The following is a 19820-nucleotide window of genomic DNA, read 5'->3' as shown; positions in this document are numbered from 1 at the left end:
AGATAACCTTCTCCAGAGATGTCATCTTGATTGCTAAATTTAGGAGTTTGTTATCAGGCTGAAACCTAGCTTTTGGTAAATGCCTTTAGAATTATTTGGTTTCTGCATATATAGTTTTGGTGATGGTGCCACAATAAAGACTCCTTATGGCCTCTCATATTGATTACTGCTGCTATTATTCTGTTAGGACTATTTTATCTGGCTATTGTATTTTGCATTTGATGTTTTGTTTATTTGATTGCAAATGATTTGCTTTAATTGAAAATAAGGCACGATTTTTAAAAATTAAACATATACATTATGCTTTGCCAGTATACTGGAGATATGTCCCTCAACATAATGTCTGAATATTGAAGGACAGGGAACATCCCACAACTAAGGTATATCTCTCACATACTGTATATTTGATTAAAGTTAGCTATTTAGCATTTTCAGTGCCGTCAAAAGGTAGAGATGGCAGGCAGTGTTTGTAATTCAAGTTATCTATGGCGGGTTACAGACCGCCCATTTGGGGCGGTCTGTACCCGCCCCTTTTCCCGGTGTATCGGGGCCTCAGCTGCCAGAACGGAAGCCGCTGAGGCCCCGATCCGCCGCTTTTCAGGCTGCGGGGAAGTGGCAAAACGCCACTTCCCCGCAGCCTGAAAAGGGGTGTCCTTGGGGCTTCAAGCCCCAAGGACACCCCGCGGGGGCGTGGAGAAGGAGAAAGGGGCCGCTTGGCCCCTTTCTCCCTTGCTTCGCTGGGCACAGCTGTCTGAAGGCTGCGCCCAGCGACGCAAAGCGGCGCCGCAAACCAGGAAGGAGCTCCGAAACAGAGCTCCTTCCTGGTCCACGCAAAGGGCGCACTAGGTGCCCTGGCGCGGAGCGAGGACATCACGTCCGCGCCTCCCCGTATAGAGGCGGCGCGGCCATGACGTCCTCATGGCGGTGGCCGTCTGGAATGGCTGCCATCATTTTTTACGCGCAGAGCACGTATTAGGGTTAGGGAGGTGCGGAAGCACTGCACCTCCCTAACCCTAGTACGCGCTCCGCGCGTACTTTAATGGCGGTATGTAACCCGCCTTTGTTTTCTTGGGTATAGTAATTTGAATGGCAGCTACTGAGTTTATGTTGCAGGATCACTATGCACATATTTTAAACACACATATTTTAAAGCTGAGATGGATTATCCATATGTAAGGGAAGCATGTGCCTATTTGACCTTATAAAGGATAATCACAATATATAACAAATAATTACAGCAGTGGAAGGTGAGTAGAAGATGAAGACTCCACAACAGTGGAAGACACACACCACTAAAACAATTACAAAGTTCCAGCACATTATTTTGGTAGGATGGGCCTTATACACTCAATTATTAAATGCCTGTCTAAGCTGAAAAGTCTTGTCTGCAAAAATAAAGTATGGAAAGTGTAAGACTAACTTCTCTGGGAAGGGAGTTACAGAGCTTGGAGGCAGCCACTGAGGGGTTTTTAACACTGTGAAAATAATCTAGGAGGAATCCGGGTTAAATCTCTGTTGTTCACAATGCATTTGACTAAATTTGGACTGGGGCTGCCAAAAACCCACTTAACTAGGATAATCGATAGCGAGTTTTCCCTGAGTTTTTTTTTTAAGATCTGTATCGTCAGTAGTGTGAATAACCAATGCGAATAAACCTGAATAGACCTGGGATAAACTGCTGCATACCTTTAATGCATTTTGAATGCATTCACATCACCAACTCCATCTTTATTTGAATGCTTGCACATGTGAGCAACTGAACTTGCAAAGATGCACTTTAATGTGGTTCCATAGTGTGGAGATCTTTAAACAGAGGCTGGATGGCCATCTGTCGGGGATGCTTTGATTTAGATTTCCTGCATGGCAGAGTGTTGGACTGGATGGCCCTTGCGGTCTCTTCCAACTCTATGATTCTATGATTCTATAACAAACCTGGAAGGTGTGAGTGAGATGATTCACATTGTCATGCTAATAAAACCAGTGTCTGAATTATCCCTGAGAATGCCCTTTCCTCCCACGAGATACACCAGTAAGGATGGTGGGACAGAAAAAAGGGCATCCCCAGCATATCCCAAAGCATGGGCTGGTTAATAAGGGGAAATATGGTCCCTCAAATAACCTGGTCCTTAGCTGTAGAAGGTTTTATGGGTCAAAACCAGCACTTTAAAATGTATGCAAAAACAGACTGGCAGCCAGTAGCCAGTGAAGCTGTTGCAACAAGTTGTGTGTTCCCTGTAGCCAGTCCCAGTTAGCAATCTGGCTACAGCTCTTTGGATCAGTTGATGTTTCCCAACACTCTTCAATGCAGAACACATTACAATAACCCAACTGGGATGTAACTAAGACATGCATCACCGTAGTCAGATCTTATGTCCTAAGGAATTTACACAACCGGTGCACAAGTTTAAACTGCACAAATGCGCTGCTGAAATTTGAGCTTCCAGGCTCATCCAAGCTGTGGACCTGCATCTTGAGTTTAACCCCATCCCACACAAGCTGAATCCCTATTCCCTGATCTGCCTTTCAACTCACAGGGAGCACCTCTGTCTTGTCTGGGTTAAATTTCAGTTTGTTCAATCTCATCCAGTCCTTTACTGAAGGCTTATGACTGGTTTACAACCAAAACAGCTTTCCTGGGTTGCGATGGAAAGGAGTAATAGAGTTGGGTATCATGCATGTACTGATGGCACTGAACTCCACAACTCCAGACAACCTCTCCTAGTAGTTTAATGAATATGTTAAATAGAATGAGAGACAGAACGGAGCCCTGAGGGCAATGGCCAAGGGGTCGAGAAGGAGTCTCCTACCACTACTTTCTGGGTTTGCCCTCCAGCAAGGAAGAGAGCCATTGTAAAACAGTGCCCCCAAGTCCCATACCAGCAAAGCAACCCAGGATACCGTTGTTCATAATATCAAAAGCTGCCAAGAGGTTCAGCAGAACCAGCAGAGGCATACTCTCCGTCTTTAGCTCCTGGCATAGCTCACTCACCAAGGTGACCAAGGCCATCTGTGTCCCATAACGAGATCTGACACTAGTTTAATCCGTCTCATTCAGAAACCCTTGGAGCTGGGAGGTAATCACATGCTCCAAAACTGTGCCCAAAAATGGAAAGTTAGACATTGGCAAATAATTACCCAAAATAGTGTGATCCAGGGAGGGCTTTTAAAAGAATAGTCTTATAACAGTTTCCTTCAGGCAAGCTGGAACTTTGCCTTTTTATGCAGGGCATTAACTATTATTTTTGCCCACTCAGCCTGTCTTCCAGCTTTTTTTTAATAAATCAAGAAGAGTAGGATCTAAGTATGGCAGGTGACTCTCATGTTTCCAAATATCCTGTCCACATCCTTGGCTTGCATAAATTGAAAAGTATCCATTGCCACTGGACAAGCAGGGGGACAAAGTTACATCCACTGGGTCTGTATCAATTATAGCATCCAAGTCTGAGTGGATTTGAACAATTTTATCTGAAAAATGCCAGGCAGGTTGTCTAGTGGTCTGGATTGGACCTGTGTGCAAAAGATTCCTGGCCACTCAAAACAGTTCTACCTGCTGACTCCTTGCAGATGCAATAGAAGCAAAGAAATTAGTCTTTACTGCCTGTATTGCCCCAGAGTAGGCCCTCAGATAACCTTTAGCCTGTGTTCGATCAGACCCACTCCGATTTTTCCACCACCATCACCTTCTTACTTGTTTCATCACCATCACCTCCCTGGAAAACTAGGGGGACAGTTTGGCTCTACTCTGTGAGAGGTGATACTCAGGAGCAATAATTTATACTGCTCTAGCAATTTTTGCATTCCAAAGATCAATAGCAATAGCAATAGCACTTACATTTCTATATTGCTTTAGGATGCTAAGCACTCTTTATGCAGTTTACAATATGTAAGCCAATTGTCCCCAACAGGATGGGTATTAATTTTACCAACCTATAAAAGAATGGAAGACTGAGCCAATCTGGAGCCCTGCAGGATTGAATTTTCAATGCTTTGGCTGCATTATCAGTTCCAACTTCAGGCAAAACACTCAAATCCAAAAAACTGTGGGGTAAGACACCTGATCAGGGGGATGGAATTTGATAGAATTACAAATGTCAATTGGGCTCTAGACTTCATTTTGGGACAGAAAGTGCTTTCTTTTCCCTGTAAGATAACCTTTGACAGGAAAGAAACAATACCACTGACCATTATAGACTTCTGGATAGGCTCTCTGAAATTTAAACAGAGGTTGGTGGCCATCTGTCAGGGATGCTTTGGTTCTGAGTTCCTGCATGGCAGGGTGTTGGACTGGATGGCCCTTGTGGTCCATATGATTCTATGAAAGGGGCGTTACAGGGTTTTCCTTGGTGGAAGTTCTGTTCCTATTTGGCAGGCTGGTCCCACAAAGTTGTTTCATGACCTGACAGTTGTGCTTTGGGATCTTATGTGTGTTGTGTGCCCTCGAGTCGATTCTTATTACTTAAGGAAACCCTATGGTAAACCTATCACAGAGTTTTCTTGGCAAAATTTGATCAAAGGGGTGCCTTCTTTTGAGGTTGAGTGTGTGTCTTGCCCAAGATCACCCAGTGGGTTTCCATAGTTGAGCAGGGATTCAAACCTTGATCTCCCAATGTACTACTCCAACACTTAAACCACTAAACCATGCTGGCTCTCTTTGGGGTCTCTTAAGGATCTGTTCTTTCTCCCACTCTGTATACTGTCTATACAAAACCAGTGGGAGACTCATCCACAGATTTGGGCTGAGGTTTTCCTTCCAAATGCACATGCCAACCAGTTACCTCTCTCTTTCAGTGACTGAAGGTGCATCAATGGAAGCCCTGTGCTAGGATGTGATAATGAACTGGATGACAGTAAAGACACGTGACATTCAGTCCAGATGAAATGAAGGTACTGTTGGTAGATGGGTCATTCACATGAGCTAAGAGCATTCGGCCTGTTCTTTGGATGAAGCCCCTCCCCAAGGATTTAGTTTGCAGTTTGAACTTCTCTTTTAACTCAGTCATTAGCAGTTTGAATAACACATGCAGTTAAGTTTGTTTTGACAAATTATAGCTGATACACCAGCTAGAAACACGCTTGAATTCAGACTACTCTGATAATCTCCTACTTAAAGAATGTTGCATGTAGTGCTGCCTGTAAACACCGACTCAATTCAAAACTGATCTATAGGATTATTAACTGGAAATGTTTTGATTCTATTGTGCCTGTGTTCTACTAGCTATAATGATTTCATTCTTGTTTTCAACCCACTTTAAAATGCTGGTCTTAACTTACAATCTTTAATGATTTGTAGTTAGGAAAGATCACCTTTCTCCGTATGTGTCCTTCTTGAATGCTGTGCTCTGTGTCTCCACCTACTAAAATTAGGTAAATAGCTAAATAGACTTTTAGTAGTGTCACAAGTATGGAATACCCTTCTCTGAGAAGGTCCTCTCAGTGCCACTTATAGTTTTTTACACATGCATACATTTTAAGTCGTTATTTTAAATGAACTGTGGGTTATCAGACAGTGTATTTTGAAATCTGAATGCTATCTATTCTCTCTCTAATAGAAGGCAAGTTGTAAGTTGCAAAATTGTTGTATTTTTAATGTTTTATTTCTTTTGCTTCTTTTTTCTCCAAGTCATCCAAAGAATTGGCCAACCATATAAATTAAAAAATGGCATAAGAGGATTGGCTTAACCTACAGCTGAGAGAGTGGTGACTATTGTACCCATGTTTCTTTTGCATTAAGTTGAAGCTACCGTAGGTGGTTTGAAAGTAAACCTTTCAAAACCAAACCCAGTCATTCTTGTTTTCATTGTAGAGACCATAACACAAGTCTAAAATACCACACCTAAAAATCACTATTACTTGCTTTTACTTTACTTTCCAGTTCTAGAATAGATATATCAACTTTTTAAATAATTGAAATTAAGATTAGATATACCATATATAAGGAAGTTTTAAAAATTGACATCTCTGCTGGTGATTCATAGTTTACTATAAGTTAGAAGGATAATGAGAAAGTTTGAATGCAGCCTATCAAGTTGAAAATGGAGACCATAAAAGGCTTTGTAAGGGACTGGAACTGGGCCAGTGGGAATAGGAAGCTGTTGTACAGAACAGACACCTGAAGAACAGGAAGTATAAGAAAGACTGGCTTTTGTCATTCCCTGAATCATCAAAAATGCTGTGCAATGCAAACCCTTGTTAAAACCTTTAAAACAAAACCACAAAGCCCATCCTTCTTCATAATCAATGCTGAAAGTTTTTTCTATATTCACAAGCAGTTTAATGGCCAGTACTGAAATTCCCAAGCGTTATCTATCTTACACCAGAGTACCTTATGTTTCTGGATGTCCTTTAACGTTTTATATATACAGTAGAAACATAATTACCACACTTAAGTTGAATCAGGAATATGTCTTATAGAGGTTGATGATGCTCCAAACTCAACTGAAGATATTCAATCTCAAATTTCTAATTTGATCACAACTAGCTGATCACAGAGATTTCCACCATAACTTCCTTTTGAGGTTTAAACTACTGACTTCAAAAGGGGCAAAAATGAATTGTGCTAGGGATGTGGCAGATAGGCAGATGACATATCTGCCTTATCCACAGCCCTCTCTGCTTGTCTAAGTTATCTAAATAATTTTCTTCTCATTGCTTGCAAATGAAAGGATTTTTTTCAGTAAAAGATAAAAATCTGAGTCTTTAGGAAAGGGAAAAGGGCTAATATTTTTCTGTAACACTTCTTGGTAAGATTATGGGCAGGGTTTTGGATGGAATAAAGTCTCTGAGACTGGAACATTTTCTCTATCTGGTTTTGAACATTTAGGGTATGGCCCTTTAACCAATGTTCCTCCTACTTCAGGAGAAAGAAAACTCCTGCCTATGGATTTAATCTGGGTCTCCTGCCAGCTGGAATTTAGCACTCTAAAGAGTCCAGAGAAGGACCTTCTGGACCTATGGCAATTCCACCATTCTGCTCCCTATTGAGAAGGCAAGACGGCTGGGAAGGGGGGGGGGAGGGGAAACCTTTATTATCTCCATTAACATCTATTTTAAACTTGCCATCTTGGGCAGAACTTTTTAAAAGGCAAAGGTGATAACACAAAATTGACAAAAGATGCATCTTTCCTTAAAACTGTTTCATGGAGGAAGCAACTGATTAGTTTACATAGGCCTGTTACAGACTGCCAAAATAAAGCTGCTTCGGGTCTCTTTGGAGGTATGCTGTTTAAATGATGCATGGGTCCTAAGAGTCCGGAGATCGCGCCAAAGCCACACTCCATTCCTAAGCACTGGAGGGCAGCTTTGGTGCAGCTTCCGGATTCTTCGGATGCATGCATCATTTAAACAGCATACCTCCAAAGAGACCCCAAGCAGCTTTATTTTGGCAGTCTGTAACAGGCCTTAGGTTTATTGCTTCTAAGAGTCAAACTCCACTGATGCAAAGAGCACACTGGAAAAGATTTTATGTATTAAAACCAGGAAAGAAACACATTTGGCTGGATAAGAAGATAATGATGAATTGTTAGAGGCACCCTCTTCAATTCTTCTGCAGGCTCAAAGAAATTGTAAGAATGTTCAATTTCTTTCAGAGCTCTAGAGAATTCAAAGCTATAGTTTGAGTGCATTCATTCTAATGTATGTAAAACTACAGAGAAATCATTAAGATTTTTATGCCACACTCAGGGGGCATTCCCACGTGGCAGATAAAACGGATTATATTGGTGCGATTCTGATTATGTTCCGGGAATAATTTGAATTTTTTCCATCGTTTCCATTACCAAAAGGGGCAAATTACCTCGATTCATTTAGACCCTGTTTTCGTTCCCAATTATTTTAAATCGCTTTATTTTAAAGCGGATTAACTTACTCCCCGTTCCCATTTGTGTCCACAAGCTGTCAATCAAGCGCCTAGGCTTCAGACATCACAAGTCTTGGGTTTTTTTGGGTGGGGGCAGCCAATGAAAATTGGCTGCATCCAAGGCTCTTCTGTTGTGTCTCCCCAGACTAGAAGGAGGCTTGGCAAATCGGATCAAGCAGGAGAAGGCAGCGGGCTTCATTATTGGGGAGAATCTTTGGGGAAGAGAGAAGATTCCCCCCCTCAGATCCCTGGGTGTCCAGGCTCTCCTTTCCCCAAAATTGCTTTGCCTCCCCCATTGCTCTCTGGGCTGTCTGGGGGGCGATCAAGCAGGGATGTCCTGCAAAGCCCATCCCATAGTTCCTCTGGAAGGAGCCTCCTTTCCCCAAAATAGCTTTGCCTCCCCCATTGCTCCCTGGGCTGTCTGGGGGGCGATCAAGCAGGGATGTCCTGCAAAGCCCATCTGCTGCTCAGGCAGAGGTGAAAAAAGAAAAGTTAAAAATTGTGTTCAATGGCTCTCCTCACACATCGGTCTATGAATGTGGAGCAGAGGGGAGGTTGCAATCCACCAGGGGAAAGGCTATGCGAATTGAAGAAAATGGCACTGGCAATGCAGAAAGAGAACAAAAGGGTGACACCCCCAGGCCAGCCCCTTGAGCGCTGCTCCTCCCATCTCCAGGTTCCCGCATCAGACACCCATTGTTCCCATTGGAATACAGCGAATCGTATCCCGCTTTCAAAAATAACCCACTTTATAACCTACTATTTTTTTAAACCAGTTTATAGGCGTCTAATTCGAATTATACGATATAATTCTATTTTGAATTGAATCGCAGTGGAAACGATTCCAGGGCATTAAGGAACTAATTCGGGCATCAGTGGGAACGACACCTCTTAATTCACTTCATGATCCGCTTTATAGGCAAGTGGGAACACCCTCTCTGAGGAATAATTCTACCTGGGTTTAAAGATTGAGAGGTTGACAATCAATGGTCATTCTAGGGAGGCTGAATCCACTACACAAGGCTTAAACCCTTGTGCCAACCAGTATTTTTCAAAATTATTTTCTATTACAGCTGTTCTTTGCTACTAACTACTGTTAGTAGCAAACTACTGAACAAAGTTTCTAACTACTGTTCTTTTGCTTCACTGACAGCAATATCATTTTCTCAAACGCTGCTTGACTCGATCTGGACTTATCCACTATGTAGATGGCTCTTTCCTTCCAACAGCTCTGCAAAAATCCTCAATGGAAACTGCCACTCTATAGGCAATTGTTATAGCTGTCGATTCAGCCTTGGAACTTTAGCCAAGTCATAGCATAGGAAAATACAATCATTCAACAATCTAGACAGCATTTGTATAAATGTGTTATGTCTTAAGAATTCTCAAATTAAAGGAAACTGTGGGCCCATACAGACAGGCCAAAATAAAGCTGCTTCGGGTCACTTTGGAGGTATGCTGTTTAAATGACACACACAGCTTAAGAGACCAGAAGCTGCGCCAAAGCCACACTCCAGTTCTAAGGACTGCAGCACTGCTTTGGTACAGCTTCTGCATGTGTCATTTAAACAGCATACCTCCAAAGTGACCCAAAGCAGCTTTATTTTGGCCTGACTGTATGGGCCCTAATCTTTCTTGTTCTTAGAGGTCTTCTGACACTTTTTTTTCAAGTGGATGCACAGGATTCAGGCAGAAAGTGAGCATATCTAGTGTTTGACTACCTGTCCTCATACTGATTTTGGAATAAACAACAGGTCTATAACCAAAGGCAGCTTGTCATAATCAAACCTACGGTTCTGAAACTCTTCGAGCCAATATAATGGCTACCAAAAACAGTACTTTGAATGAAAGACACCTTACTAATGCCTCCTTCAAAGGCTGAAATGGTTAACCAGTCAAACTATACACCACTAAATTTAGGTACCACAAGGGCAACTGATTTTTAACATTTACCATATTGCATTATTCATCCTCCATGATCTGCTGACTTGCAGACTTGGGGGACCTCAAAGAAATGAAATTGCCTTCCACTTGCCGGCTTCTCTTCTTTGAAGGAAAGCAGTCCTCCTCCTTAACTTGTTCCATTTGCTGTCACCGATTCAGACACTATAAATACCTACGTATACTCTTATTTCCAAAATTATAATTAAAGGAACTATGGGCCTGAACAGACATGTCTAATGAAGCAGCTTTGGGCCACTTTGGAGGTGTGCTGTTTAAATGACGCTTGCGTCTTAAGAGGCTGGAAGCAGCGTTCTGGTCTTTAGGACCGGACTGTGGCTTCGGCTTGGCTTCTGACCTCTTAGGACACGTGTTGTATAAACAGCACACCTCCAAAGTGGCCTGAAGCCACTTCATTTGGCCTGCATGTTTGGGCCCTGAATTGAACTAATGATAGAAGGGGCAAGAAAGAAATAATCCGGTTTGCAATGCAGAAATTTAAAAACGGTGTGAAGGATTAACCCACCCAAGTTAGTGCAAGGGATTAACCCACCTGTAGTTGATTACTGCTTCAGCCTATCTGAGAATGAGATAATGTTCTTATGGCTGCCCAGCTTTGGAAGTTTTCAATTTAGTGATTTTAGTTGAGACATGGGAAGGCCATGAGAAACACTTTCAAATATATTTTCAATATTTTACTTTACTGTACGTAAATAAAAATATTAGTCAAAACATGCAAGTGTAATGAAAACAAAAATGGTATCTAGTTCCAAGAAAATTAAAAGAACTCAAGACATCCATCAAGGTTCATTACTATTCACAGAACTTTATTATGATGAAATAAAACAAGAGACAACAGGAACAGGAACAATCCACTCGCAAGGTGAAAGGGTATTAACTAGATGCAGAATAAACTTGGTGCAGAATAAACTTGTCAGCCTTCTCTCTTCTGCTAGTGTCCATACCTAGAAAGAGATTTATGTTCCTTTTAGGACTCGGCAGTAGCTATGTCAGCATACAATCACTTTTAAAATACAAATGTTGAAGTTAGCAACAGTACAATCTAGGGAATGCCACTTGCAAATTTCAGCATGGTCAGCTGTCAACAGGATTTCAGGGAGGTGGCCATTTCAACTACAGATAAAATTTATATTCCTTATTTATAAAAGCACAGTACACTTACTTCTGGAATTCCCATTCTCGGTTGTCTAAGGGGCACACCTGCCGAGTCTTAAGCCAGCGAGAGATGCAATGAAAATGGAAAGCATGCTGAAAAAGGAAGGCCAAAGTTAATCAAATGGTAGGTTGAAAACTGTGTATTTCAAGTAAGAAAATTTGCCTAAGGAAGGGATGAAATTAACCTGTGGAATAGTTTTAGTGGTTTGATGTGCATAAATAACCACAGGTCCTATGAATTTCAATAAATCAAAAAGGCTAATGTTACTTTGGTTATCTGATCAGCCCTATGCCTTTTACACACAAGGGCAGTTGGGAATTGCTGCAGGGGGAGCATCTAGCCTCATATTAATTCAGAAAATATTTTAAAAGCTTAAGCAGAAGGGGACAAAGAATGCCTTCTATTATGAAAGGAGACAACATTTATGTCCTATACAATCAACTGTATTCCAAAAGTCATGATTTCCTAGTTTGGCACTAGAACCAACTATATTTCAATTCTGTTCCTTTCACCTACTGCCATTATCTACCTCTATTTGGTATGAGCTTAAGTGGATATTTAAGCATAAGAATGGAAACAACTTTCACAGATCAAGACTTTGCCTGTTTCAGCACTGCAGTTTTCATAGTCCAAGGGAAGTTGCCTTTAAAAGTGAACATCTCATTTTCCTGACAACTGAAACTAAAATGAAAATGAACTGTATGGGCAATAAATACATTAGCAGGATCATGACAGATCAGGATTGCTAAGAAAACAGATCAAGGGCTCCCCATTTTCTTCATTGTAATTCACAAGGCAGCAGGCAGATTAGACCAGCTAGCCAGCACAGAGTCATATGATGCATTCTGCCTTCTTCTTCAGCTCTGCTGTTTTATTGAATCTAGGAAGTTACCCAGCCCCAACACAGTCTGACAATCTAAAACAATTAATTCATTAATGTATAGGATCAACTTCAGCATCAATTAGGAAATCTATGAAGTTCAGTTACAGGGCATTTGACAAAGTAATATCTGATCGTCATAAAATCCTGAAAATCAGATTTCTTACATTACAGACACCCCATGCAACAGTGCATTCTTCAGAGGTAGCTGATGCTTGGTTAGCTTGACATTCTATGCCTGTAAAAACAAGAAAAAGTTTAAAATCAAGCAATTGGTTATTTACTGAAAAGATAACTTATGATGAAATATCCATATTCTTGTCAAATATGTTTATTGCAGGATATCAAAAAGCAAGAGAGACAGATTCATTGTGGGATGGCAGAGTTCTGTTAAGACCCAATTCCCATTTTTTTTACATCATGACAGAAATGGCTTCAGTATACCAAGCCATTATAGTAATTTACCACAATATAAATTTCACTTATAAATTATTTTGTATCTTTTAACACTATCCATAACCAATAAAATTTGCCTGGAATGTCATGAAGAAGCTACCCATCTGAACTCCAAAAGGTGGAGAATATGTGAAGCAAACCAATTATTTGTCCATAATTAATAATAAATAATAAATAAAAATTTTATTTATATACCGCCCTTCCATCAGATCAGGGCGGTTTACAACAGTTAAAATACAATAATGACAATTAAAAGCATAGCACAATTACAAAAAACATAAAAACAAAAGGCCCCAGGATTAGCCAGTCCCGTTGCCAGTGCGGCGGAGGAGGCCTATAGGACCTTATTCAGGGAATGCGGTCCGAAACAGAAAGGTCTTTAGGTCCCGTCTGAATTGGGCCAGGGAGGTAGCTGAGCGGAGCTCTATGGGCAGCGTGTTCCAAAGGGCTGGGGCGGCGATGGAAAATGTCCTCCTGGTAGTGGAGACCAATCTCGCCCCGGGAACCCTAAGTAATTGCTGCCCAGATGTTCTGAGGGTGCGGGGCGGAGTGTATGGGGAGAGGCGGTCCTTCAGGTATCCTGGGCCCAAGCCATTTAGGGCTTTATAGGTCATTACCAACACCTTATATTGCGCCCGGAAGCGAATGGGCAGCCAATGGAGCTCTTTTAATACCGGTGTTATGTGGCTGGCCCTGGACGTACCAGTGACCAGCCTGGCTGCCATATTCTGCACCATTTGAAGCTTCCGGGTTTGGTATAAGGGTTGCCCCATGTAGAGTACATTGCAGAAATCCAGTCTCGAGGTTACAAGTACTTACACAAATCCATAATGTGGTTTCTGCAAATGGCACAGTTGTCAACCACAATGTCCCAAGCCCAGAGTGCAACGGCATTCCACTACAGAATGAAACAAAAGGAATGACATGGCAATTGTTTACACAAATTTTATTAGTTGCTTGACTGTGTGTATGCGTCTTCAAGTTACCTGTCCGTTTGTGGCAACCCTATGAATTTCATAGGGTTTCCTTAGGCAAGAAATACTCAAAGGTGGTTTCCCAGTTCCTTCCTCTGAAATATAACCAGCAGCACCTGGCATTTGTTGGCAGTCTCCCATCTGAGTGCTAAGCAGAGCTGACCTTGTTTAGCTTCCAAGATGAGACAGGATCTGATGCCTTTAGGACTTTTAGTGAAGAGCACTAATATGTTCAAATCACAGACAAGGTTGTGAGAATGTTTTCAGGGGGTGTCATTTAACCTTGAGGCCTAAATGTTTTCTACACAGTCTTCTAATAAAAGCTCTTTATGTAGCGCTCCTTAAAACCAAAGAAGTAATTTACTAGATGTTCAAAGGCCAGACAGCAATCTAAAAGCATAATTTCTAATATAAAAATACTGATGTTTTTGTCTACCTTTGAGTCCTTTGTATGTAGTGGGCATCTCTATTGCTTTTTACTGTGTATTTTGAACTACTGTACCCTTGGGAGAAAGCCATATCTATCTTGATAGATTTTCTGAAGATGTCAGCCACAGATGCTGGTGAAACGTCAGGAATAAACTCTTCTAGAACATAGCCACATAGCCCGAAAAACCCACAAAAACCTATCTTGATAGGATTTCAGTGTTAGAATCTTGCTTGATAGTTGAGTCCAGCAAAACAAACAACCCCGTCTTTGTCTTTGTGTGTGTGTGTGTTGTCTTTAAGTAGGCCTTCTCCCAAGGAGAGAATCATGTTAATATATTCACCCCTCCACATTTGCGGCTTTGATAATTCATGGATTTGATTAATATGTTCTCTCTAGAAATATTTAGGTCCTCTAGTGCAACTCTGTGGTCAACTATAAGTAAAAGTTGCCCTGAAAGACCTAGAGATTCCTAGAGAGAATATTCTACTAGGCATTTGTAGCTCCTCCAGCGCATTTCTATGGTCAGTGTCTATCAGACGTTAACCACAGAGTTGCACTGGAGGACCTAGAGATTCCTAGAGAGGTGTCCTCTCAGATTAATAACATGGTGTTTGTAATTTGTAGTTTTTCCATATTCCTGGGGGTCTAGTGCCCCTAACCCTAGCAAGTATGGAGGGACAAGTGTAGTGCCACATAACTTTTAACCCCGGCATACCCCACTCATTATGAATACCAATCTGTACCTTTCAACACTGGCATATCCCACTGAAACTTTCAAAACCAAGTGCTTCTTAATAACAGGCCTAGTTTACTTCACCCACTTTTCTAAAACCACTATAATCATGTTCAGTGCTTTAGGTCCAAAACACAGTGCAGAAATAATCCAGTTTGAGACCGCTTTAATAACTTCCTGGGCTCAGTGCTAGGAAATCCTGGGAATTGTTTATTATAGCCCCAGAGCTCTCTCTGGCGCGTTACAGACCACCTGAAAGCGGCGGTCTGCCACCGCCATCATTAGCGGCGCTGAGGAGCCCCGGCGGCCAAACAGCAAGGCTCCCTGGCGCCGCAAAAAAGAAGCGCCAAAATGGCGCTTCTTTTTGCGCCCTGGAAGTGGCGTCACGAGTCGCTAGTCACGCACTCACAGCGTCACTGCTACTGTGCGATGTGTGGATGCTAAGTGTCCGTGACGTCAAGATGGCAGCGCACGTGTAGAACGGGCACCGCCATTTTGTACGTCACCAGGATGTACTAGGGTTAGGGGCGTGCGTAAAGCATGCCCTTTCCTAACCGTAGTATGTCCTGAGGACGTACTTTACGCCCGTTTGTAACGGGCCTTTGTGACAGAGAAGGTTCAATGGCTGCACCCATGCATCTCACACCCACACTGGAGAAATAACTCGGTTTGGCACCGCTTTAACTGCCTTGGCTCAAGGCTATGGAATTCTGGGAGTTGGAGTTTGTTGTGGGGCCCTGAGCCCACAACAACGCCAACTCCCAGAACTCCATAACCCAAACCGGGTTAATTCTCCAGTGTGGACGCAGCAATTGAGCCTTTTCTATCAGAGCGAGAGCTCTGGGGCCACAATAAACTACAATTCCCAGGATTCCCTAGCACTGAGCCTGGCAGCTCCCCTCTCACCTTCTTCACTTCGAAACGCTTCTTGCCGGCGCTGCTGTTGGTGCCACTCGGTGTGTCTACATCCATCGCGGCAGCCATTTTGAATAAGCAACTCCCGGCAGCCTTTCCTTCAGTGCGCATGCGCGTCCTAGGAGGCGGGTGTTTCTTTCCCCGAAATCTCGCGATAGCTCCTCTTGCGTGGGTGGGAGATGTACTCTTTTCCCTCGGGAGGGGCTGCCTCACCCCGCCTCTTCCTCCAAACAGGTGTGTGCGGGCGGGGGAGGCAAGGGGGCGGGGCCTGATCACGTGCCGATCTCTTAAAGGCGCTGTTCAGGGCGGGGTCCGTTATGCAGGGTTTGGCGTCGTCTTCGTCTCTTTCGTGCGGGGGAGGGGCGGCAGCGACGGAGGAATAAGGGGCGGGGCCAAGCGAAGGGATATATTTAAAGCGATACACACCAATTACTCAGCTCTGCGGAGGAACGTTGATTGTTGTCCCTCTTGGGGTCGTTTCATACTTATGCCCCCCCCCCCTAAAGCCAACCTGTCATGGGGTTTTCCTGTCAGGTTTCTTCAGAGGGTGCTTTATTTTTTATAATGTTGTTCTTGCCACAGCCACAAGAGGCTGAGAAAGTGTGACGCCCAAGGTTGCCCAAATAAGTTTCCACAGCCAGCCGGGATTCGAACCCTGCTCTTAGTCTGACAAAACACGACATAAAGCCAGAATCCATAGCTGTTTTTTGTGGGATTTTCAGGCTATATGGCCCTGTGTTGTCGAACACTCTAGATAAGAATATTTGGGGTATTTCTACCCCACTCTTCAGCCACAAAAGCTTACAATTATTATCATTTTTAATTAGACAGTTCTCTGCCCTCAGGTTTACAATCTAAAAAGATAAGACACAAAAGGAGAAAGGAATGGCATTGGGGAAGAGGATCAGGTCCAGCAGTTCTTCTCTCCCTCAGAGGCCTATTTAAATAGTAGTAGTAGTAGTAATAACCTCTTCCATTATTATTAAGTTATTTATAAGGGGCGGTATGTTTACACAGCGCTGTACATAAAATACAATAAAAAATTAAAACGGACCTGCCAGAGAGGTACATTCTAGAACACACAATACAAAATCGAAACAAAATCATTCCACAAAAACATACAAACGACTGATTAAAATAAACTTCAAATAACAAGCAATGCCATTCTATCACATAGCCTCCCCCCAAAACCCCACAAAACCAGTAACACGGACATATATAGTCCAAACACCCCACTGACTCTCTCTCTCTCTCTCTCTATATATATATATATATATAAAGCGACAAATACACATTTATTTATGGGGTTTATATCCCAAAATATTTTATATTCCTCCCAAAATGGGATCCATCCAGGCGCTTCGGCCCAGTGTCGTCTGAGGGGAATTAAAGCCGATGGAAGCGCGAGGCTCGCCGTTTCTTTTTTTCCCCTCAGAAACAAACATGAGATTAATAAGTAACACCAGTTTGTGTGCGTTTTTGTGTGTGAGGAGGAGGAGAAGCCCTCAGGACGTGGCTCCTGACAGGATTCGTCGTCGCCTTTCGTCGTCGTCGTCCTCCCCTTCTTGGTCTTTTTCGTCTTCTTGTTCCCCCTCAGCGAGGCTTCCCGCCCTCCCTCCTCTCGCTGCACCAGTGCACTGCCTTAATTAGGATGACTAATCCTTGCTAAACCAGTGGCGTAGTAGCCCAGCTCTCTCCAGAATCCATTATTCGGCTCTTTAGGCTTTGTGTAGAGAGCCTCTCCCCTCACAAAAATACAACAACAACAACACCTCGCTTTGTATCCCCCACCCCTTTCTTTTGGTAAAGCCCTCAGGATGAATCTGCCCACACTGAGGAGGATGGCTTCCATGGCGAAAGGCCTCTTTTTTTGGCAGACCTAAAACAGTCAGGCCAAAAACTGTAGAAATACACTCAGCCCTCCACATTCGCCGTTAGGGTTAAGGGCACAGGACCCCCGTGATTGTGAGAAAACCGCAAATAGCAAAAACACTATGGGGTTTATCACACGAGGCACTAAACGCTCTGGAATCGTTGGCCAAACGCAGAGGTGGGATCGCTGCGACGCTTCTGAAGCGTCACTGAAGCGCATCCCGCTCTTCTCCCGCCTGCGAACGATTCAACGGGAGAAGAGCGGGGCGCACTTCGGTGATGCTTCAGAAGCGTCACAGCGATCCCATCTCCACGCTTCTGGAGCATTTGTGCAACGATTCCAGCGCACTAAGTGCCTTGTGTGATAAACCCCAGTGTTTTTTTTTAACCTGAGAGAACACCTCTCTATGAATATCTAGGTCCTCTAGTGCAACTCTCTGGTAAATATCTGCCAGACATCGGCCATAGAAATTGCACTGGAGGGGCTACAAATGCCTAGTGGCGTGTTCTCTCTAGGAATCTCCAGGTCCTTCAGTGCGACTTTTGGTTAAAGTTGACCACTGAGTTGCGCTGGAGGACCTAGATATTCCTAGAGAGGACATACTAATACAATCTGTGAATAATCAAACCCACAAATGTGGAGGGACAACTGTAATTGACACCGCTTTTATAGCCCTGGCTCAGTGCTAGTGAATCCTGTGAGTTGTAGTTTGTTGTGGCACCAGAGCTCTTTCTGGCAGAGAAGGATAAATGTCTCACAAAACCAGAGTTCCTAGGACTCCCCAGCACTGAGCCAGGGCAGGGCAGTTCAGGCGGTCTCAAACTGGATTATTTCTGCAGTGTGTTTTGGACCCCAGTCTCCTTTAGTTGAGATGTATGGGGGTGTAAAAGACCCAACAGCTCCCCATCTAGAGATTTACTCCTTTAAGGAAGGCCACTGAGCAGCCTGAGTTCCCTTGCTACCTGGTGTAGGGTGTAAAGAGATCTTGTCGCACTTTTGAGACCAAAAAATGAGAAGCTGGTACCTGAGTTTTCCTAGACTTCAGTGTATCCTCCTGAGATATGTCTTGGTCTCGAAAATCAGTATGCCAAGGAATCTGTGACACCAAAAAATGAGATGCTTGTGCATGAAATTTCCTAAACTTGACCCGATCTTCCTCAGATGTATGCAGTACTTCATTTATTTAAGGTAGGATCATATCTACAAAAGCTCATCCTACCAGCTTCTTTCTTTCCCTTAGTCTCAAACTTCAACAAGATTTCTTGGCATACTCATTTTCTATTACAGTCAGTCCTTCTTATACACGGATTTTTTATACACGAATTCAAGCATACACGGTTTGAAAATGTCCCCAAAAGTATAAATTTACCTTGATTTTTCATTTTTTATAAGGGACACCATTTTGCTATGTCATTATATTTAATGGGACTTGAGCATACACGGATTTTGTTATACACGGGGGATCTTGGAACCAAACCCCAGCGTATAACAAGGGTCCACTGTATCAATATGCATCTCAAGTAGGCTCAAGTCTACAAAAGCTCATGCTGCCAGCTTATTTTCTTTAGTCTCAAAGGTACAACAAGATCCCTTTGCATGCAGACTAACACACACCTGAGGAAGTAGGCTCAGGCCTAGGAAAGCTCACGCTGCCAGTTTATTTTAGTCTCAAATGTACAACAAGATCCCTTGGCATACTGATTTTCCAGACTAACACACATCTAAGGATGTAGAGAGATCTTGTAGCACCTTTTGAGAGAAAGAAAGAATTTGGCAGCATGAGCTTTCGTACGCTTAAATCTACCCCCTCAGATGCATTAGGTAGCTCATGCTACCAGCTTCTTTTAATTTGAAATATGCAACAAGATCCCCTTAGATGCCGATTTTCCAGACTAACGTGTTTAAGTAGCCTCAAGCCTAGGAAAGCTCATGCTACCAGCTTCATTCTTTCCTCTAGTTTCAAAGGTGTGAGAAGATCTGTTGGCATACTGATTTTTAAGACTAACACGCTTGAATTCTACCATCATGGTATAGAGTGTTTGCAACTTGGTGAGCTGGGCAAACCATCAATGTGGGGAATTTCTGATTATCCAAATGTCAGACTCCAACTTGCACCTTACCTTTGTTGTTGTTGGTGTTGTGTGCTTTCAAGCAGTTTCAACTTATGGCAACCCGAAGGCAAACCTATCACAGGGTTTTCTTGGCAAGCTTCTTCAGGGTGGGCTTGCAATTGCCATCCTCCTTACCTAACTATAGAACAGCCAATCCAACAACAGCTGGGGGGCCACAAGCTGCCCACCTGTATGTTCTATTTACCACAGTCCTCAACTGGCTTAGTTGTAAAAGCAAGGGCTTAATTCTGACCACAGGTGAATTTGTCTTGATGTAGACTTAAAAGTAATGTCAGTACTGTTTTCTATCCTCACCTGTGGATAGAATGTTCTAAAGTTAAAATGATTTGGACAGCAGTCATTAATCAGATCTCATTAGCAAACAAACCATTCATTTTTGTTCTGCACTTTTATTATTTTATTTGTATACCAAAAAACAGTGCTTGGAAACACAAAACTCTTATTGCTTTTCTTC

General features: G+C 42.8%; 1 protein-coding gene across 1 annotated transcript; it reads right to left on the bottom strand.

Annotated features, from left to right (window-relative positions):
* Window positions 1–10602: 10602 nt before the first annotated feature.
* Window positions 10603–15597, bottom strand: RBX1 (ring-box 1). The gene is made up of 5 exons (XM_089523691.1): window positions 15353–15597; window positions 13129–13207; window positions 12021–12091; window positions 10980–11065; window positions 10603–10761 (listed from the first exon to the last, which is right to left on the bottom strand). The coding sequence occupies exons 1-5, from the start codon at window positions 15470–15472 to the stop codon at window positions 10749–10751; spliced, it is 369 nt and encodes a 122-aa protein (XP_089379817.1). The 5' UTR covers window positions 15473–15597; the 3' UTR covers window positions 10603–10748.
* Between the last annotated feature and the right edge of the window lie 4223 nt (window positions 15598–19820).

The sequence above is a fragment of the Sceloporus occidentalis genome, unplaced genomic scaffold (genome assembly GCF_023333645.1).
Source record: "Sceloporus occidentalis isolate IW3139 unplaced genomic scaffold, rSceOcc1.0.p SCAF_5, whole genome shotgun sequence".
Classification (NCBI taxonomy): Eukaryota; Metazoa; Chordata; class Lepidosauria; order Squamata; family Phrynosomatidae; genus Sceloporus; species Sceloporus occidentalis.
The sequence above is the reverse complement of the archived record's forward strand: the minus strand, read 5'-3'. Positions and strand labels throughout refer to the sequence as shown.

Excerpts from the sequence above, each read along its gene's own strand:
- RBX1 (XM_089523691.1), bottom strand. The coding sequence starts at position 15,472 with ATGCGCACTGAAGGAAAGGCTGCCGGGAGTTGCTTATTCAAAATGGCT. Across the intron at positions 13,208-15,352 it reads AGCGTTTCGAAGTGAAGAAG|TGGAATGCCGTTGCACTCTG; the intron begins GTGAGAGGGGAG and ends TTCATTCTGTAG. Across the intron at positions 12,092-13,128 it reads AAACCACATTATGGATTTGT|GCATAGAATGTCAAGCTAAC; the intron begins GTAAGTACTTGT and ends TTGTTTTTACAG.